The 23,308-nt window shown below is 35.0% G+C and overlaps 2 protein-coding genes across 6 annotated transcripts in view; both read right to left on the reverse strand.

Annotated features, from left to right (window-relative positions):
* The window catches only part of LOC109109723 (voltage-dependent calcium channel subunit alpha-2/delta-1-like), a 91,345-nt gene extending 83,869 nt beyond the window's left edge, over nt 1-7,476 (reverse strand). Inside the window, exon 1 of the mRNA XM_042775829.1 lies at nt 6,989-7,476. Coding sequence (XP_042631763.1) covers nt 6,989-7,110 — 122 coding nt within the window. The 5' untranslated portion in view covers nt 7,111-7,476. The remainder of the gene's footprint in view (nt 1-6,988) is intronic.
* Nucleotides 7,477-12,893: 5,417 nt separating this feature from the next.
* LOC109110441 (protein piccolo-like) overlaps nt 12,894-23,308 on the reverse strand; it is a 75,335-nt gene continuing 64,920 nt past the window's right edge. For all 5 annotated transcript variants that reach the window (XM_042775562.1, XM_042775565.1, XM_042775563.1 and 2 more), the window contains 8 exons: nt 22,285-22,356; nt 21,735-22,014; nt 20,811-21,005; nt 19,017-19,122; nt 17,670-17,737; nt 16,663-16,791; nt 16,390-16,535; nt 12,894-15,734 (listed from right to left, as the gene is read on the reverse strand). In XM_042775562.1, coding sequence (XP_042631496.1) covers nt 15,591-15,734; nt 16,390-16,535; nt 16,663-16,791; nt 17,670-17,737; nt 19,017-19,122; nt 20,811-21,005; nt 21,735-22,014; nt 22,285-22,356 — 1,140 coding nt within the window. In that variant the 3' untranslated portion in view covers nt 12,894-15,590. The remainder of the gene's footprint in view (nt 15,735-16,389; nt 16,536-16,662; nt 16,792-17,669; nt 17,738-19,016; nt 19,123-20,810; nt 21,006-21,734; nt 22,015-22,284; nt 22,357-23,308) is intronic.

The following is a 23,308-nucleotide window of genomic DNA, read 5'->3' on the forward strand; positions in this document are numbered from 1 at the left end:
CTCTTGACAACTGTTAGTCTTGTAAACTGTAAATGGTTGTGTATCTGCTCTACATAAAACTTTTGGGCAGTTACTGGTTCCAGTGACTGCTCCGCATGGTTATATAACATCCAGTTAACATGAATAATTAATACTACTGTACAAACACATTTGAATGGAAACTCTCTTTCTTTATTATGTTCCATGATGTGCCTATATACACTGCAAGATAGAGAGTGAATTCATGGACATCAGGATGAAGTCACATGTCTTTCATGGCCTCTGTGATCACAGATCTAAAATTACCCAAACCATGATGAGAAATTCAGGAGGTGTTTGTGAAGTGTGAAGTCCATCAGAGAACTACAAGTATCATCTCTTGAAGAAATGTATTTATGAATTACAATCCTATTTGAAACACTAAATTGTTTTTATTTAATATTCATTTTATATTTTAACGTAATATAAAATATTCAAAAGTATGTGGTGAGCAAGATTTATGTATTTATTTGTTTAATTTAATTAAATTTTATTTGTATTTTTGAGGACATTTTAAAAGTTAATTATATATATATATATATATATATATATATATATATATATATATATATATATATATATATATATATATATATATTTAAATAGAATACAGTTATTTTAAATTGTAATAATATTTCAAGTGCATTACTGTTTTTTCTGTATTTTTGACAGAATAACTGCAGCCTTAGTCAGCCTTTTTCAGAAAAACATTATGCAGTGTATATTAAATCATTTTTTATCTTTACTTATTAAACATTCTCAGTCACTCTCACTCACTTATGCTGCAAAGAAATATTCTGTAAAGCATTCTGCCCTCTCGTGTATTATTTTTGTGAGGGAACAAAAGACTGCTGTCTGCATAAAAGAAGCTGACTAGCAAATGTTCAGTGGTTTTGTGGTACCAGAGGAGGCCAAGGTCTTACTCTCTTTCCCAGAAGAACAAAAGCACACATATCCACAGCAGCCATCCAAGTTTAATTCGTGAACCCAAACCGTCAGTACTAGTATAATAGAACCCTCCGGTGCTCTCTGTATCGGGGTCAGAACCGAATTTGAAAAGGGAAGTGAAAAAAGATAGATAGGCTGCAAAGAATTCTGAATTTAATATAGGCTCCTCCATTCCTCTCCTCTAGCGCTTATTCTATTGTTCTGTCATGGACCTTTTTCCTCAGGGGATGGAAAAACAGAAGCACAGATGTAGGCTGCAATGAGACAATCTGCTGGATGAGGTGCTTTCTAAGGAGCAGCGGCTATGGACAGATATGGTTACAGCAGCACTTTTTTAAACTAAGTCTGCCAAGTCAAAATATCCTGTTTGCAAGAAGTTGCCTCCAGCAATGTAAAGTCCCACACTCTTTAAAACACCCTGTAAATAAGCCATTACCAGTCAGACCTCCTTCACTCACAGCTTTGGCTGGCTCACAGGATGTTGCACACTACCTAGTAAACTTACAACCACATGTTGCCAGTTTTTATAGCAGAAGAAATGCAAATTTCTCACAAGCGCCATGCTTCACTAATTCACCCAAGTCTAAATGTCTAACATAGGGAATATTTCACACAAAAATGTAATTTTGCTGAAAATGTACTCACCCTAAGGCCAGCCAAGATGTAGATAAGTTTGCATGTTCATCGGAAACGTTTAGGATAAATTTAGCATTGCATTATTTGCTCACCAATGGATCCTCTGCAGTGAATGGGTGCCGTCATGGGAGTATGAGAGTCCAAACAGCTGATAAAAACATCGCAATAATCCACAAGTAATCTACACGACTATCTCCATCAGCTAATGTACAAGTAATCTCCATCAGCTAATGTCTTCTGAAGCTGTAAAAAGCAAATCCATCATTACAGAGCTTTAACTTTAAACTGTCACTTCTGGTCAAAATATATCCATAATCTATAATAACACTTTCTTGAAGTGAGAAAGTCCATCCCTATGTTGTCCTTTCACTTCAAAATCCACAACATATTTCTTTAGAACTGTTTTGGACTGTTTTCACTTGTAAAGTGTGCTTGATCTGTGCTTATTTCTCTCCCGATTCAGACTAGATGTCATTGGAGTTTTCATTGGAGAAAGCAATATTATGGTAAGAGAACTCTAATTTTATCAGTATGCATGTTAAAAACATCTTAATGATGGATTTGTCTTTTACAAACAAACAACTTTCTGCTTTACAAGATGTTAATTGATGGTCTGGAGGGGTCTGGATTACTTGTGGATTACTGTGATGTTTTTATCAGCTGTTTGGACTCTCATTCTGACGGCACCCATTCACTGCAGATGATCCATTGTTGAGCAAGTGATGTAATGCTACATTTATCCAAATCTGTTTCAACAAGGAAACAAACTTAGCTATATTTTGGATGGAGTAAATTTTTATTTTTGAGTAACTATTCCTTTAACTTGAAACCTGATGTAAAATGCATAATAGAAGTATCTATACTAAGAGAAGTATCTATACTAAAGCTAAATGCTTTAGGTATTTTTAAGCTTAATTATAATTTCAGTTCAATTATATTAGAGTACTTGCATGTTTCTTGCTATGCATAAAATTGGTTGTTTGTCTCTTTAAAGGTATAGCCATGATGTTGCAGTTATTCGTGAGAACACACAGTGGTGCATTTTAAGGCATTAATGCAATAAGAATACTTTTATAATGTATTACACATAACGGCCTCAAGTAAAGTGTTATCTAATTGTTCATGTATCTTTCAAGGAACATCTAACAGCATTATCTTGAATTAAACGATATATCGATCTAGAACAGTAGGTTAGATAAAATGTCTAGTCAAAGGAAACAGCCACAGTTCTTTATATGAATTCTGCTGAAAAGGTAATTTGTCTGTGATCATAATGAGTTTATTTTAGCGAATGTGTGCTTGCATTCACTTCCATTTCTAAGGTCCATTCAGAGATTTCCCTGCGCTCCTCTATAATAAGCTATTTAATCCCTTTACAGGCTGAGGATTAGCGCTCATCTGACAGGGGAACAGAACTGTGACTCTAAGCTTTTTTATTTTTAAAGAACTTATGTCTAAACTTACACTATACAGTTGCTGCTAGGAACAATGAAAGATTCTAGACCAGTGAACCACGCACCTATTTTTTAAGAGGGCACCAGTACCAGTCAGACTTGGGTCAGTTAGGGCACATAAAACAAAGCTCTAATGCCGCTAAACTTGAACGCTTTGACATATCCTGTTATCCTTCTTATTTAGTTCTCAGGGAATATATTAACTAAAAATATATATCTTAAATGTAACATATTCAAAAGTTTCAGGTCAATAAGAAATTTTGAAAGAAGTATCTTATGCTCACTTAAGGCTGCAATTATTTGATCAAAAATACAACAAAACAGCAATATTGTGAAATATTATGACTATTTAAAATTTAAAAAGCTGTTTTCTATTTAATATATTTTAAAATGTAATTTATTCCTGTGATGAATACTCAAATATTCAAAGTCACAGACTTCAGAAATTATTCTAATATGCCGATTTTGACCTGCTTGTCTGCAAAGCTTCTATTATAAATACTACTAAAAATAAAAACAAATAAAATAAAAACATTTCACAACTAATGAAATGAGGCTGAGTAAATAATAGAATGTTCCTTTTTGGACAAACTATTCCTTAAGATGCCGTATGTCTTTTATAACATATGCATTTGTGTGCTTCTAAATATACTGCTTATTACAGCATAACATATATTTTGTCCTCTCCACAGGAGAGTGGCGTCCCTGTGTCAGTAAGTGGACCAGTGTGGGGCCGAGGGACAGGTGTCTCTGGCTGTCAGGAGGACACAGTAACAGTGATCACCTGCGTCATCTCTCTGTGGGAATTCTCCCTCAGTTCCCTCTCGAAAAAGCCTGTTTCTGCACTAATACTAGCAATTGAAAGAATCCAGAGGAGCAGTGTGGCTTATGTCACTCCAAACTGAGTGGATTAGTTATTGAGTACTCTCACTTCCTTTACAAGTCTGAAGCACAGATGGGAAGGGAAGCCAAAAGTGTTTTATTTGTTTGTTTGTTTTTTCTTTTGTCTTGATGTACCTTTTTTCCCTCTCATACAGTAATGGACTGCTGTACATTCAAGAACAGACAGAAAAAAATAATTGTAGCATGCAAAAATGCACTGAGCTGTAAACAATGAAAAAGTATTAATCTAAAAGTATTAAAGAATTAATCCAAAAACACAAAACGTTTTTGTAAATATATGCATATACAAATAGATTTCACCCTCAGGCCATCCAAGATGTACATGAGTTGGTTTCTTCAGAACAGATTTGGGGAAATTTAGTTTTACATCACTTGCTCACCTCTGCAGTGAATGGGTGCCATCAGAATGAGTCTAAACAGCTGATGAAAACATCACAATCATCAACAAGTAATCCACACCACTCCAGTCCATCAATTAACATCTTGTGAAGTAAAAAGGCACGTTTGTAGTAAACAAATCCATCATTAGGATGTTTTAACTGTTGTCCTCTCACATCAAAATCCACTGACATATTTGTTTAGTGCTGTTTTGGACTATTTTTACTTGTAAGCGGTGCTTGATTTCTGCAAACTTCTCTCCTGATTCAGACAAGATGACTATTTACTGGAGAAAGCAATATTATGGATAGAGGACTCACATTTTAGCCAGAAACAATAATTGCTTTTGACTTCACAAGATGTTAATTGATGGACTGGAGTCATGTGGATTACTTCTGGATTGTTGTGATGTTTTTATCAGCTGTTTGGATTCTCATTCTGACGGCACCCATTCACTGCAGAGGATCCGTGGGTGAGCAAGTGATGTAATGCTACATTTCTCCAAATCTTTTCTGATGAAGAAACAAACTTATCTACATATTGGTTGGCCTGAGAGTGAGTAAAATTTAAGTGTTTTTTTTTTTTTTTTTACATTTTTTATTAGATGAACTGTTCCTTTTAGTTTTTCCCCTGTATTTTAATTCACACTGTACTATTCCGCTGTAACCTTTTCAAGACCTGAAAATAACACAAAGGCGTGTAATTCTTTTTCATTATTTTAAAGCAATGTATTATTGACGTAAATTCTCAGAAATCTACCGGAAGAGCCCATTTAACAAAACCACTTGTTATGCAGAACAATTACACCCTGGTTTTTACGGCCATTACAAATGTACCGATCTACATCAGTTCAGGCCACCCAAGAGGTTTCTTTATCCTGAATGTATGTTCTAATGCAGAACAAACAGGTGGTCAAATCAGGTCCAGCTTCTTTGCTTGTAAATCGGTATATTAGAGCATTGCATTAATGCTCTTCACACCATGCAATAAAACACAATGCAAGACCACAGTCACAACATAAAAATACACAAATTCTGTCTATTACTGCATTCAGAAATGACGGTTTATAGATTTATAAAAGCATGTAAAAATATGTGGCATGTTAAGACTGTATAGCATGGAACATACTGACAATTCTCTTGTTCTGCTGTCACAACCACCTGGTGAAACCATCACGTATAGGTTTAAGCAGCAGTGCAGACAATAACAGGAATACATCAACATACTAAGCTGAAGAATGGACCTTCTGTGTGAATTCACAAACGTTTACTGATCCACAACAGTTTTAAACTTACTTTTCTCACAAGATACATGTCTGCTAGTCAGACTATCAGGTTAACAAAAGACTTTCCAGCTCAAAACAGAAAAGTGCTTAACCATCTGTCAGGTCACAACTGTCTCTCACAAACACAATCATTTGTTTGCCATGCATGGTAACAATGCACTTCTGTTGAATATTACATTATCTGAAGCAATACTGAGCTTCAAGTAACACTGGGGCAAATATTCTGGAGATCTTTAGCAAGGTAATAACGACTCAGTTTAATATCAAGTGCTAAATGATATTTGTAAAGTGAAACATCTTAAATCATGGGAAAAGATTACATAAGGTGAAAGTGAAATGGAAACCACATGATGTAAAAGCTTTAACCTTTAGGATTAGTGCCAATACAAAGTTAAACACATTTACACAATACATTAACGAGATTAACAGATCATATCATTATTCACCAATTATCTAAAAGAGAGCGGTTAGCTGGAGAACCACTGGGAACAGATCACTGAGTCAGTGATTCGATTTCAAGAACTGGAGCAGTGAACGAATCACTCGTTTTGAGCCTGTTCTTTTCAAGCGGTTAAACCAGTTCACAGATTGTACTGATTCTTTTACGAATCATAGTTCAACTCCGACTTACTGATTCAGTCACACAGGTTCTCAAGAACACTAGAGGAAAATATCATAATCAGAAGACTTGGGATATAGCTCAGGAGTCACATGGAACACTTTTATGGTGTTTTTGGTTCTTTTGTTTAAATATTAACAGTTGTGATTATCAGCACTCATTGTATGCAAGAGACTTACGTGGAACATTTTTTTTTCCACAGGTCACACAGGCTTGGAGCAACCTGAAGGCGAGTGAATAATGGCAGAATTGCCATTTTCGAGTGGATTATTCCATGACTTGATAACTCCTCCCCCCAGTCAGTCAACATAAATCATAATATCCATTGTGAATTTGTCTGATGTATATTAAACAACATTACCTGTTAACACAACAACCAACAAAATGTATGTATTTTCTATAAGTTTACATTTGCGTTTCAGCGTTTAGACGTTATTGACCATTATTTGGGCATGCAGGCGTCGACAAATATTGTTTATAAAAATACTATTAAAAACTAAACTAAATAAAGTATACATATTGCACACGGTGGGTTAAATTTAAGTTAAACTGTTCACCAGTAAATAAACAGTTTGTGTATTGTGCATCCAGCACGATTTACACACTCACAAAAACTTACAATTACACTTACGCACATCCGAACAGATACACAGAGGCTGAATGAAAGAAAGAAAAAAAATGCATTTTAATCAACAGTTGAAACGCGGTGACGCTCTTCTGCACAGACAGCAACGTTAATGTACTTACATGAGCGGACTGGGGAACTGCGATGGGCACGAGATATGAACAGATGCGAAGAGGAACATCATCAGCACGGAGATTCTGAACGGATTCATGGTCAGATCCGTTGATCTCGAGCGCACCATCATCTTTCAATCCACACCAGTTACTTTTCTCCCGAGATATAACGTGTCGCTCTCCTGTCCTGCTGGATAATCTTATTATTTCCTGTCATCAGGTTAGAAACAGACGGGATCGGATTGGTGACGAGTGTCCTGTTGGATGGCTCTATACGCACCGCTTCATTTTACAAAAGCGCGTGTGTGGCTCTTCTGTGTGATCCTGCGCGCGCTCTGATCAAACTACTGACCCCATACAGAGGGGAGGGAGAGATCAATAGCCCCGACTCAGCGTCATTCAGCCCCCACCCCTCTCTCTTGCCCTCTTATTGCAATATCCTGCTATCTTTCATCGGATCTTCATGCAATGCAACCCTCTCCAGTCCCTCTCCTCCTCCTCCTCCTCCTCACTCTCTTATGCTTCCTCAACACATAAGTAACACCCTCCTGAAATCAATTAAGAATGCGCACAAACGTGCCGTGATACCCCCTGAAAGCCAAAAAAGGTTTTTGCATTTACATTTTTACGCGAGAAAGTGTTTGGCACATAAAAATAAACTGCATATATTTGTTCAAAATATTTATATTCTATAGTTATTTTACATAATACTTGTGGTTACACAACGTAGGCTAGATAAATACTTATATTAATTTATGTACCCGCCAGCTGCATGCAAACAAAAATAAAAACGATTAGCCAATTATTTGGTAGAATATTTATTTTAATACAAATTATATAAATATTTATAAAATCTGTGCTACTACTACAACTACAAATAACTAATATTAATATAATTATTATAACTATAATTGTATTATTATATTTATTATAATTATTATGAAAATTAAAACAACGCCTTCTATATTCTAGATGAAAAATGTTATATTTATTATATTTATACATATTTTAATATAAATGTAAATTATACACATTTTATATAATACAAATTATCATCATCATTATTATAAAAATTAAAACGCCATCTTTATTATATATGTAAAATATTTCTTATATTTATACATATATTAATATAAAATGATTTGTTATATTGTAATAACAACATCAATTATTATTATTGTTATTATAAAATTATAAAACTAAAAACCAACGTAATTGCAAATGCAGTGAGCTATTTAAGCAATTATTGCCTTAAACACACTGCATTATTATGCATTATTTGCATCTGATCAATATCGAAGGCGCTCAGTAGCTTGTTTTCCACATACATTCGTGCATTATTCATTTAGGGCGTCACTGAATGATGCATCTCCTTCATAAACACATGCGTCCACTATCTTGCATGCACAACATCCTCTTTTTTAATATGTAATGCAATGCTATATATCGCAGCCGAATTATATAGCTATAATGCTCGTTTAAATGAGATACTCTCTTTTTTTTTCTCTCCCAAATGAAATAAAGTTAATAAGCCAGCGAGCAGGGATAGGAGGCAGGTCGGGGCAGTAAGCGGCGAGTTACCCAGGGATTTCGGCTTTCACCCGTTGCCTAGCAACCGCGCTCTCCGCGGCAACGATGAGTGTCAAGGCGAGGCGCGTGCAACAGGGCGCAAGACTGCGAGAAAGCGCGAGCTCTATAATAGGAGAGGCCTTGTGCTTTTGTTGCCTGGTCTGTATGCAGGTCCATTAGCACCCATCGAACCGCGGATCCAATAGGGCCTAGAGGAGGTTTTGTACTGATGTACCACAGCAGAGAAGAGATACAGTGTGACCCTGCGGTAGCTTCAAGTAGAGAGAGTAGCCAACTACATAACAAACCAGGATAAAAGCAGTGGGCCTGCACTTGGCTATATGAAAAGATGCCATCCCATTATCAAAAACAAACTTTCTCATTAAAATTCCCAATAGGTCTTAAACAGACAGCACTGTTGTGACCTCTTTCCTCTTATGCACGGCCTAGTCTATGATTAAAGGATGCTGGGAACCAGAGTGCATGTGCACTTTGCTTGCAACCAGTTTAATGTGTTCACCCAACTCTCTTCAGACAGGTCTGTGTTTATGGGGTCGGGCCTGCACACAATAGGCTCTGGCAGTGAAGTGTATTAGACATCGATGTGCATTAAAAGCATTTCCGAAGATCTTCCAGGTGCATTTGTGGATGAAACTTTTTATGCCGGCTGAGTGTTGGTGTGTTTGTGAGTGCGCCTGTGGCTTGACTGTGGGCTGTTCAGTAAAAGCTAATTACCAAGCTTGTTGTTGACAGAAGATTCTATACAGTGGGTAGAGAAAAGAATCACCCCCTTTAAAATAATCACATTTTGTTGCTTTGCAAATAAAGACAGACATAGTTTTTGTTTTATCCATCTGTATTTAGTGCAACTTATAACATCCAAGTGAAATATATAACACCAACATGTCAGGCAAAAAAACAAAAACAAAAAAACAAATTAAAAACAGAATCACCGAGTTGGAAAAAGGATCAGCCCCTTGTGTCAGTATTTTGTTAAACCACCTTTTGCTTCATTTACAGCCTTTAGTCTGTTGGGATATGTCTCAACTAACTTTGCAATACTTGCCCTCTCTTCTTTGCAGAACTGCTCAAGTTCAGTTAAATTTGATGGTGACTATTTGTGGACTGCACTTTTCAAGTCATTCTACAGATTTTCAATGGTGTTTAAGTCTGGGCTCTGCTTATGCCATACAAGGCATGCTTTTTCTCCATCAACCACTCTTTGGTCAGTTTTGCTGTGTGCTTTGGGTCGTTGTCATGTTGGAAGGCAAACATTCTTCAGAATGACAACTTTCTGGCAGAGGGCAGCATATTTTCATCGATAATTTGATGGTATTTTGCCAGTGAGTGTGATTTCACTAAGTACAACATTCCTGGATCAACATCCCAATCAACCAATCAGAATTGAGATATAACTTTCAGGAAATATCTGTTTTAGACAATGAGGGTAAGGTGCTTCAAAACCCTTGTTAATCAGCTATAATTTCCCACTGATTTTAGGAATAAATTTTGGGTAGGGTTAGGGGTAGGGATTGGGTTAGGTCTATATTTTTGGACAATAATGTTCATCCAGGATCATCAAAAGATGTTGATCCAGGAACATGTCTTACCGGGTAAAATCACGGCAACCGTGTTTTGCCCCATCCATTTTTCCTTCTATCCTGACAAGTGCTCCAGTCCCTTCTGCAGAGAAACACCCAGGATATCACCGCCTCCATACTTTACTGTAGGAATGCTGTTATTTGGTAGTGAGCTGTATTGGATTTCCGCCAGACATATCATTTCGTTTCGTCTCATCTGCCTCAGAGTCTTCAAGGTGCATTTTGACAAAGCTCAGTCATGACTGCATGAGGCTTTTTTCTTGCAACCCTCCCATACAAGCCACATTTGTGGAGAATTTGTGATATTGTGGTCACATGCACACAATGACCAGCCTTTGTCATAATTCCTGCAGCTGCTTCAGAGTTGCTGTAGGCCTCTTGGTCGCCTCTCTGACCAGTTTCCTTCTGGCTCTTTCATCCAGTTTGGAGCGACGTCCTGATTCACTGAGGGACTGTGTTGTACCAAATACCTTCCACTTCATAATAATAAACTTAACTGTGCTTCTAGGAATTGATAATGCCTTTGTAATTTTTTTGTATCCATCTCCTGACTTGTGCCTGTCCACACAACTTTATCCTGGACATCTTTTGATAGTGCCTTGTCACCCACAATTGACTCTATGCTTCAGTTGCAAGACCAAGGACTGAAATGCTCCAGGAAAGCTCTTTTCATGCTGAGCTAATCAAAATGACCACAGCAGATCACAGTTGAAAGTCACATGGATTTTTTGTGCCATTGAGATGATTAGCTACCACTGATTGAGTTTGCAATTCATTTTAGGAGGGGAGTGATCCTTTTCCAACTCAGTGATTCTGTTTTTTTTTTCTTTTCTTTTTTTCTGACATGTTGGTGTTGTCTTTCACTTGGATGATATAAGTTGCACTGAGTAAATAGAGCTGGATAAAACAAAAACAGTGTCCATCAATAGCTGAAATAAAATAGGTTTGAGCTTTTTTTAATTTAATTATTTTATAACATTGACGTAACAACATTTTTATGGTTTTAATTTCAGTTAACTAATAACCTTGGTGCTAGGTCGCTGAAGTTTTAAGAAAAGAAAAAAATAAAGATTAATAATTTAAAAATAAATAGACTTAAATATATTATGGATTTAATAGATTTAAATATAAAATTATTTTGATTTAAATACACAATGTAAATAATAATAAAATAAATAATACAAATAAAAATAAAATTTGAGATAAAATTAAAATAAATAAAAATTTAAATAATTAAATTGATAAAAAATAAAATGTAATTTAAATGAATACATCTTACAGTACAGTGCACTGTATAAATTATATATATAATATCTTACACATTTGTATTATTACATTTTTTCACAGTATAAACTGGGTCTTTACATGAAAACATAATTGCCTTTTAAATTATAGGATGGGGGGCCTTCACATGAGAATGATAATGTGATCCGCGGCATTAAGTTATATTTTGTGCATTTATGTAGCCTATTTATAACAGCCTGGTTTCGGTAACTCTAACTACGCGTTGATTAGGCCTGAAACAAACACAGCATTGCCTCTTGGGAGAGTTTTGAGGAAGCTAATTAACTTCAGATATTAGATGTTTGTCAAAGCAGTCCTGCTACGGCTATCGAGCTAAAAATCGTGAGCGGCGTTTGCTCAATTTTCAGGGAAAGTGTTCTCATTTGCTCAGTATTAACGAGTAATGCTGGCTGATTAGACAGATCGAAACCTAGAATTTACCACGGTCTGCTGAACTGAGGATGATGAGTATCACACACTCACTAGCACATCCTGCTATCCAAGCTACATCGCTCCCCTGGGTCCTCCTACCCCTGTACCCTCGTCTCCATGGCAACATGCCCTGCCTCACGTTACCCAGAGAGAGAATGGATGCTCACAAGCACTCTTATTTTGAGTCTATGGTTCTTGTTGCTCCTGCTTTGAAACAAATCTGAGGCTACACTGGTGAGTGGTGGTTTCTTTGCGTGGTGGCAGGATTTATCGTTCTGGTAATGCTGCCTCGTGCTCTTTAATTAATTTATCCCTGACAGAGAGGATAATGAGGCACGTATTAGTCAAACTCCCTCTTTCTCCCTCAATTCCTCTTACTTATCAAATAAGTGCAAGTTTGTTGCAATTCAAACATTGCTCATTTAGAAGGTCAGCCCAATCCATGTAGGCCATTTCAAAACACTGATTATTTCGTTTCATAAACAGAAACAACAAACAGAATCGAACAGCTGAGATAATCAAGTTGTTGAACTATTTTGAATACTCATGTATATGGCTAGTCTCTGAGGTGCTTCCGGTGCAATTATTAGAATTCTTAGATCTCCCTCTGCTGGCCAAACAATGTAAATACAAAACAGTGGATCAGCAAAACAATTTCATTCACTTACACACATAACGAAAAACACACGGAGAGAGAAAAAAATCAGTAGACAAAAACTCCATAAAACAGTTCTGAAAGTTGTGAGTTGAAAATTACAAATTGAGTGATCTAGAACCTTTACAGTATATAGTGAATGCCATTGTAAAGACTAAGTTGATCCCTCATAGCCTCTTTTCACCCGCATTAGATTAAATATGGCATTTAACCTGACTATGTTCTTTGGCCCTAAAATAGGGCTGAGACAGCACTCTGCAACATATCAATTAATTTAACCACCAACCATTCGAATAAGATCGGAAAATATAACATTTCACACGTAACAGTTGACAAGATACAAGCATCAAAAAATCAAAACAAACAAAATGCATTTTCACATTTGAAATAGAATCTATTATTTATTATTTAGACGCAGGGAGAAAGTTTTTATTTCTTATTTTTCTTCTTTTTTTTTTCTCTACTGCACAATTTGCATAATTTCATGACATCATGTGGACAACCACAAAACCATAACATTAGATTTTTTTTTCTACAATTTTTTTTTCTACACTATGTGAAAAACAAGACTCATTTTACAAGCATTTTTACAGTCCGCATACAACTTCAGATGATGTGTTCAATTTGTCTTTCTTTTTAAACCAATCCGGAGGCAAAATATATCAACAGACATCTAACAAAACATGCAACATCTATGTAAAAACATAGAAACTCTTTGACAACCATTCAATTTGACAGGAAATTTTGTGTCTGCTTTTTTTTACTTTTTTTGTTTTTTGAACCATCTCGTTTTCATTCTGAGAGATGTTGTTGATTTTGTCAAACAGGTTGGAATGGATTGATCGAACACATAATTTTTAAATGATCCAGATATTACTTTCTTACACAGTTAGACAAATACAATATGTACATACAGAGTTTGACCTTGATCACAATCACATGCTCAACGTCAGGCCAAATAAATATTCAGACCTCTTCTCGTAGAAAATATCCTATGTATTTACAAAATCAAAAAAATAAAAATAAAAATAACCAAATCACATTCACATGGTTTACGGCAACTGGATTCATCAAACGCATCATGATTTGAAAAGGAATGGGGTAATATTAGAATAAAAGTTTATATTTAGTAGTTAAACAGTTGAAATGTATGTGCTTGTTTAAAGGGAACAACTGGGAAAAGAAAAAAATAAATCACACTTTGAAAGGTGTGATGATCTAAATAAAACTGATGACATTTTTACAGGTTTTAATTGGCCATCATAATTATGCACAACATGAAATATGCATTTTTACATTTCAAATCTGCACAGATTAATTTTTTTCCCCTTTACAAAACAAACAAAAAGAATCAAAATTTTCTGGTCAGCATATTTATTTACGATGAAATTATGAAACCTATGAAAACAATAATGTAAAGTGCATATGATTAAAATGTACTGTGCCATAAAGTAGAAGTAAAAAATAAATAAATAAAAATAAACACTATACAATATTCATATAATTTCTTTTTTTTTTCTTTAACAGATATACATATATTCAGACACTCGCTTGATGTCGCATGTTAAGATTTATGCATTCTACGAACATAATCCATGTTGCATAGATTTACCCAAACAGAACCAGTGGATTTGGTTAAAACATCAGGTTGGCACACGATAGTTCATCTTACTATGACAGCAACCTTATATTCAGGTACATCTGTGCACCACTTGTGCAAGATGCAGATTAAATCATATGGAAACGTTAGTGTACATTTTATTAGCCAGGTTAGGTAACAGTCTGTTTCCATGTGTGAAATATGTCCACTGATATTGATAATGGAAACACTGTTAGAAAATTACTGTCTGGTGTTAAGATCCTAGACAGACAAAACACGTGTGCCTTTATCCATTGATGGCACATACTAGTGTCGTTACACACTGATATGGCGCAGGTTAAAGAGGCAGAGATCATAACGAAAAAGAACTAATCTGACATGAACAGATGAACTTGAATGAACAGCAAAAAAACAATATCAAAAGTGCACCACCATGGAACAGAGACACGTGACGCAGAACAGACACCACATCAGGATTTCAATAAAGCCAATTGAGCCAGAATCCTTATATAAACTCCAAGGAGGACTCAAATGTACGTTAATCATTATCATTATTATTATTACTCTTTGCATATTTGGATTCCACATACAACTTGGTCACAAAACAGAGACAACATCTGACCACTAACATGACATTTACTTCAAGATGCTGTTCATAAAACAAACACACATCGTGGACACGTACAATCATACTTCTGGACAGAAAACAGATGCCTTTTAACCTCAGAGAATTGAATTTGAGGGCTTGAGACGCTAAAAACAAAGCACGCCTTCATTTAGCATCCAGCAAACAGCCATTCTTGAAATGATCAAGAGGAATGCGTGAAACCCAGATCATCTCGACCTCATTGAAGGATCCATGTCCAGTAGATGATGTCAGTCACAACCTAAAGTTTCAACGTTCCCTAAACATTAAAGACGACACTCAAGACATTATAAACAGAGAAATATTGAACTGTGTGATTGGATGTTGCATTCAATAAATAGAATCCATTATATTTACGATTGTCTTTCTTCCTTACAGTATAACCTTCATACAGTGCATAACAGAGTCTGATATGGTCATTATATGTATATCATATGATTGTGTCAACTATATGCTACATCTATCTTCTTACAAACAATGTTTTTGCAAGAAATATATATGATTTCGGATGTGTGATAAAAACTGAAATGACATTGAAATGTAATAGATGGTAGTAATAATTTGGCCCATGCCTAAGATATTTTAGATGTAGAATGTAGTTGCAGAAATGACTTACGCGATAGCAGACAACAACAGTGCTCTGGGAGTGGAAATAAATGTATCTGTCCTGGTGAATGGACTCAAACTCATCGTCACAGTATTTAATGCAACCTCAGTTTTCTCTTTCCATGATCTATTAGTCATTCCAGACTCACAAACCCACCTTTTCCTGTTTTATTTCTCTTTTTTTTGGAGAGTACCGATGGGAGATGGATGGCATGTGATTACGGCTGAGTTTGACTGGTTGTGGCCACTAGCTTGTGCCAGCTGACGGCCCGCTTACGCATGTCCACATTGTCCAGCCAGATGTAGGCCTCGCCAATCAGGGTCTTCTTCATAAACTTCCCTCCATTTGACACCAGGAACAGCTGTTAAGAGGAAGGGGATAAAAGACAAAGAGTGAGAGGAAGTAAATTAAATAATATAATACATACATACATACAAAAGCATTGGGTCAGTAAGATTATTTATATTAATATATATTACAAATATTTTTATGTAGTGACAGTAAAGATTTTCACATTGGTACAAAAAAGATTTATATTTTAAATATATTTCACAATATTACTGTTTTTTTCTGTATTTTTGATCAAATAAATGCAGGCTTGATGAGCAGAAGAAACTTATTTCAAAAACACTAAAAATAGTAATGGTTCCAAACTTTTGGTCTGTACTATTTTTACTGTATTTTTGATATATATATATATATATATATATATGTATAATATATATATATATATATATATATATATATATATATATATATATATAAATTAAATAAGTACATTAAAAAATATGTATTAAAAAGGAAATAAAGTTATTTTAAATTGTAATAATATTTCACAATATTCATGTTTTTACTGTATTTATTATTATTATTTTTTTTTAATCAAATAAATGCAGCCTTAATGCGCAGAAAATACATCTTATGTATTTTCCTGTTGGGTATAAAATGATACTCGTTGTTCAGCCATATTCACTGTCTGTCATTTTGAATTTGTCTCAGTTTATAATCTCTCTCACCTGAATAGAGTGGCCAACAGGATTCAGGTTCAGACGAAATGTCTCATTGAATGATGGCTCTCTGTCGTGGCGACACACTCTGGTCTTCTTCTTTATGATCTTCTTTTGAGTTGCCACATTCACCACATAAAGCTTTACATACAAGTCTAGGAAGACAGTTGAAATATTACAGATTCTTCAGTACTCTATCAACATCTTTCTTATCTTTCTCTTTCTACAATATTTGTATATCAGTGCCATTTCTGAGGATGTGTTTGAGGAATGTTTCATTACCAGGTAGGTGGTCTGGAGATTTGAACTTGTAGGTGATGTTTCTGCACTGCAGGATCTCAAGAACCAGCTGCTCTCCTTCAGTCTTCATTTCTTTCTTTAAAGCAACCTTGATCTCACCCATCATCTTACCTACAGCCACAGACAGACAGACAGACAGATAAAGATAGATAAATTAAATATTTGTAAATGTATTATAACATCATATATTTCATATATTTGTTGTCTCTAATCAATTTCTGAATGTGATTTCTCTCCTGTTGGGAGGCTGGAATGTTTCTGTATGTTGTCATTTGTTCAATAAAAGCTTATATAAATGGTGAGCAATGGCGACCTCTAGTGTACACGCATGAAATTACAATTTTGCACTGAGCGGAATGGAAAAGCCAGTAATCCTTCATTAAACTGTTAATACAATATATATATATAATATATATATATATATATATATATATATATATATATATATATATATAAAACATGGAGCAGTATACCGAAATAGACTACGGAACAAGACATCGGTGGTAACTTAATACAAAACAATGTTTTGTGTAATGTTCATTAGGTTGTACAAAGATGAACAAAACTGTTCAGTAATGCACTTTTGACACTTTGCCATGCTCGTGACACACTTAGAGTCCATGTTTTGTTGTGCCGACGTCTGTCTCCTTTGACAGCAACAAAAACACACACCCTCTGCTGTGATGAATTATTCAGCAGTGCATGGCAGTGACAGTGGCACGTCTAGAATAGAACAGAAGGGGATGACTGTTGTTTTCCTCTGTCTAACAGGTTCTTAGTCTCCTCAACAGGTTTCAGACAAGTTCTAATTCAACCTCAGGGGTAAACCTGACCTGTGGAACACGGTTTAAAACTTTATTATGACTCACAGTTTGCCAATTTTATTTAGTTCTCATGAGGTTCACTGCTATGAGCATGGAAACGACTAAAAGTAGACTGTGTGTGAACTGAAACCTCAAATGAAACTGGAATACAAAACAGATTGTTACCTTCTGAATCAGAAAGGTTCAAAGATTCAATTCCTCTGCCTTTATCTGTCCCATTTGGAATGTTTTTCCTGATGGAGAATCAGATAAAAAGGTGTATATTTTTTGTGTATATATAAATACACACATGCATGTATATATTTAAGAAATATATATTATGTTTATATATTAAATATAATATAAATTATGTGAATATAAATATATACATGGAAAAACATAAATATTTTCAAAATATATACTGTATGTGTGTGTGTGGTGTGTGTGTGTGTGTGTGTGTGTGTATGTGTGTGTGTGTATATATATATATATAATATATATATATATATATATATATATATATACACAGTGCACAAACATATATTATGTAAACAAAAACTTTTTTGGATGGTATTAAAAGCGATTAATCATTTCCCAGCACACACTGTATATATATTTAAATAAAATAAAAAATACATAAAATGACTAGGAAATATCTCTGCAGATTAAAAAAAAAAAAAAAAAAAAGATTTAATTTTCACTCCAAATAGGTTGATAGCATACACAACCATTCAAAAGTTTGGGATCAGTAAGATTTTTTTTTTAATTTTATATTAATTTATTCAGCAAAGACTGATCAAAAGTGACAGTAAAGAAATTTGTAATGTTACAATTTCTATTTCAAATAAATACTGTTCTTTTGAACTTTCTATTGATTAAAGAATCCTGAAAAAAATATTAAACACACAACTTTTAACATACAACTGATAATAATAAGAAATATTTTAAGCACCAAATCAGCATATTAGAATAATTTCTGATTTTCTTTTCAATTTTAAACTAGAATATAAAATACAAAACTGCAATACAGTATTTCACAAAAATATTTTTTTTTATATATTTATGCATTTTATGCATTAACCTATAACATTAACATTACTGACCATTTTTTAAAAGATAGTGTTTTATTTAATTTAATATAAATATAATGATAATTTTAAATAAAATATGTAATTACTTATTTAAAATAGAACATTTTTACTAGCTGTCTCAATAATTTTGGACCCTACTGTTTCATTTAAATTAAAAGCAAAAGAGATATACTTAAAATGTAAAATAAAATAAAAAAAATAAAAAAAAAAATGTATTTCACACAAAATACTCATAATTAATTCAAAAATAACTGAAAACAAACAAACACAAAATGTGCACTATACATTATTAAATGTTTAGAGTTTAGAACTGACATAAGGAAGCACTAACACTCAAATAGCCAAGTATCATCCAACGTATCAATCTATCAGTCCACTGGATACACTGAAATCCATCTAATACAGATTAATTACAATTACAGGAGGGAACAGGCATACTTACAGCTGAGGGACCTGAAATATGGCACTGTCCACAGCGTTAGTGCCCAAAGTATCTTCACTGTCCAGAGTGTATGCATCCCCATCGATTATTTTGTGGTTTGTTTTATCTGTAGAAATACACACATACACAAACAGACAATTAGACATGAGCCATATTAAGCAAGGGACTCGTTATTTACACTACTAACTTAAACACAATTTATGCAAAAAGAATGGAAATGCACTTTGCACACAAAGTTACATATGGACAGAAAAGATAAGAGAACTAAAAAAGAGAGACCACAGTGAAATGAAAAGTAACGCACTCTTTTTAAAATAATGTTAAACATCGGTTTAAAAACACAACAGACTTTCATGCAAAGTTAATGGCTGCCTTGATTTTAGATTTAAACATTTTCGTGTTTTGCTGCTATAAAGGAGGCGTGGTTTGTGCTGATTTTATTCTTATTTAGAGAGAGGGAGAAGTCACATGTCTCTCACCTCCTCTAGCAGAGATCCCTCCATGACGGTCATCTGACTCGATACTTTGCTCTCATTGGCTGGAAGATGTTGTGTGATCAGTATGGGGCCAGTTCTGCCTTTAGATGGGGCAGTCTCTACACGGACTCATCCAGAGATTGCATGGCCACCCTCACATGAAACCAGCTCATGATTTTTACACACCACAGTCATGCGGACATAGATATGGGTTTGAATTGGGGATAAGTGCCTGGGATTTTACTTGCAGAGGGGGAATGAGGTAACAGAGGGGTTCATCATGCTCTGGATGTCAGTGTGAAGTGTTTTCCATATACACTCAGGTTTAGCTTACATTTAGCCTCCCTATGACCGCAGGAAAGGTTTGTGCTGTACTTCGAGGGATTTTTTTTTTTAATGCAACAAATGCCTCCTCTGCTACTACAAAACTTGCTGTATTGCAAAGAAACACTAAGCCTGAATGTCTGGCATGAAATTTTATCTGGGAAATAAAATCTTAAACTGCTGACCCAAGTTTTACGACAGCTGAAGGCAGGTTTGTGATATTCGATTTACGGATGGGAGTTTAACAGAGATTGGTTGTTTAAAATATTTAGGGTTTTATAGGCTTTATTAAAAAAATAAGATCTTTATAATGAGATCATTTCTGTTTTGCCACTCAGAATGCAAATATCAGTATATAAAAGCAAGTTTAAAAAGTGCTTTAGGACAATCTAATTTTTCACTTTTCTTAAAGAAATAGTTCACCCAAAAATTAAAAAATTAAGCCATCCAAGATGTAGATGAGTTTGTTTTTTCATCAGAACAGATTTGGATAAATTTAGCATTACATGACTTGCTCATCAAAGTTTCTTCAGCAGTGAATGGGTGCCGTCAGAATGAGAGTCCAAACACCTGATAAAAACATCATGGTAATCCACACAACCCCAGGCCATCATTTAATTTGTGAAGCGTGAAAAGTGATGTGATGTAATGTAATGTAATTTCTCCAAATCTGTTCTGATAAGGAAACTCATCTATATCTTAGATTGCCTGAGGTGAGTACATTTTCAGTTTTTGGGTGAACTATTGCTTTAATAGTCAATAAGATACTTTCTATTTTGTGGATTATTAAATTAAATGTTTTCATTTTGTGATTTTAAGTGAAGGCTTCAATTTATTAACAAAATGATGAAAACAAAAACAAAAACGAAACTGTGTGTCAGAAAGGTGAGGACGAGAGGGAATGGAAAAGAAATAGCGGAAGAGTGCGAGAACAGACAGAAAGAAAGACAGAGAACAGATAGGCTGTGAGCTCATGTGAAGTAGTAAGTGTTACTTGGCTGGAGTCGGGCCTGCTGCACCGCAGCCTCAGCTGCAGCGATGGCGTTCCCGGCTTCTTCCAGGTGGGCCTGTGTGACGCTGCCTTTGCTCTGGCTGCGTGAGGGGCCGTGAGAGCGCAAGTGACCCTCAGAGGAAGATTTGGAGCTGCCGGGACTACTGTGGGATTTTTCTATTGTAAGGACCTGTGTATCTGTGAACATACAGTACATGCCCTCCATTAATCCAGCACATATCCCAAATATTAAACCGTCCATCTCCTGTTCGTCATACAATACTGTTTAGAGGTTTCAAGTCAGTGGTAGTTTTTTTTCTTTTTGTTTTTTTTTGTTTTTTGAATTCAGCAAGGATGCATTACATTCAAAAGTGACAATAAAGACATAATATTACAAAAGATTTCTATTTAAAATAAGCAAAGTTCTTTTGGACTTTCTATCTGTCTAATAATCCTGAGAAGGGAAAAAAAAAACTATCATGGTTTTTCACAACGATATTAAGCAGCACAACTGGTTTCAGCATTGATAAAGTCAGAATTTTTTCTCGAGCAGCAAATCAACATATTAGAGTGATTTCTGAAGGATCATGTGACACTGAAGGAGTAATGATGCTGGAAATTCAGCTTTGGCATAACAGGAATAAATTACTTTTCGAATTCTGTGAATAGAATTCAGTTTCTTTTTATAGAATTTAAAATTCTATCAAAATAGAAAGCTGTTGTTTTAAATTGCAATAATATTTCACAATTTTACTGTTCTAACTGTTTTGGTCAAATAAATGCAGGCTTGGTGACTGTAAGAGACTGTAAGTAAAAAAAAATTACTGGCTCCAAACTTTTTTAATGGTATTCTAAAACAAGTTGCACTAATTCCCACCTGTGTGATTCCTGTGTGTATTTTTTTTTTTTTTAGTATGCATGACCTACCTTTAGCAGGATCAGGGAAAATGCTGTGACTTCGGCTCTTGATGACAGAGGTTTTAGGGGACTGCTGGTTCCCCGGTTGCCCTCCTTGACCCCCAGAACCTCCTGGCCCTCCAGGGTCCCCCTGACTGCCAGGGCCGCCCTGACCTCCGAGTCCCCCAGAGCCGCCGGGCCCCTGCGGAGGTTGGGTTCTTCCATGGTGAATACTCTCACTTTGCTCCTTTAGGGGGTGCCAGCGAGGCGTGTTATCCAGCTGAGCCGTGTTTGAGAGCTCAATGAGCACCTATAAAAAATCATTAAATATAATTATTAATAATGTGCTATTTACTCATCTGACTTCATAGAAATTTCTGTTTTCTATAAACTGTTCTTTGGTGGATAATAATGTAAATAGATACCGAAAGAATAATGACAACAAATTTCATAGGAAACCCTGGTGCAGAAGACAAAATGCTAGCATACTTTACATCACTTCTAAGGAATTATGCAAATTATGTTTATCTCTGTTATTTTTTTGGTGCACGGTATGACACTTTTATCTTGTAACACTCACTTCTCCCAGGAAATCATTTGAGGAATATCTGTCATAATCCCACACAGTAACCTCCAGAGTCTTCTTCTTCAGCTGAGGTGAACACACATACACACACACACACACACACACACACGCACGCACGCACGCACGCACACGGACGGACGCACGCACACACACACACACACACACACACACACACACACACACACACACACACACACACACACACACATTTTCAGTCAGATGCAGGAAAAAAAAGACAATTCATCAAGGTATAAACATCTTTGAACATGAAATCTGTGACTCAGTAAACAGTATAGCAATGACAGCGAAACTGGATCAACTTTCAGAGTTTTTAAGCATGGAATGCCAAGTTTGGATGGAAAAAATGGGACATATGGGGGATGGGAGTGTGATGTAACTTCCCTTGTGTTTTTGACTACTTTAATTACATGGTAAAGATCTGTGCATATTCCTTGGACTAAATAGGCTATTACCTTATATAGGTAGAGAGGGAAGAAAGACGAATTCTAATATAGAGTAAAAAGAGCGACAAATAGAGAGAAAAGCACACACACAGGGAAAGCTCAATTTTTCATATAGATATGATCTTTTAGAAGAGATATGCAGAACTGGCTAGTTTTGAAACAATTTGTTTGAACTGAAATTTATGGTCTCCAAATAGGAAATAACTATATAAAATCTGAACATTTCTAAGTAAATGCAAAGTCACAGAACAGCTATAGATCAGCATTTACAGTAATAAATCTAAACATAAAATTAAGAATTATAAATAAATAAAAATATAAAGCGTAGTTTAATATAATTCAAAACAACCACATTTTCAGGAAATAGAAATCTTTTGTAACATTATAAATGTCTTTACTTGAATGTATCAGAAAGTATTAATTTCTTTAAAAAATAATAAACTTACTGACCCCAAACTTTTGAACAGTAGTATGTATTTAAATATATGTACATAAATATAATACATATATAATAATATAAATATAATAATAACTACATTCATAAAATATTTGAT

Source organism: Cyprinus carpio, chromosome A18, assembly GCF_018340385.1.
Source record: "Cyprinus carpio isolate SPL01 chromosome A18, ASM1834038v1, whole genome shotgun sequence".
Taxonomy (NCBI): Eukaryota; Metazoa; Chordata; class Actinopteri; order Cypriniformes; family Cyprinidae; genus Cyprinus; species Cyprinus carpio.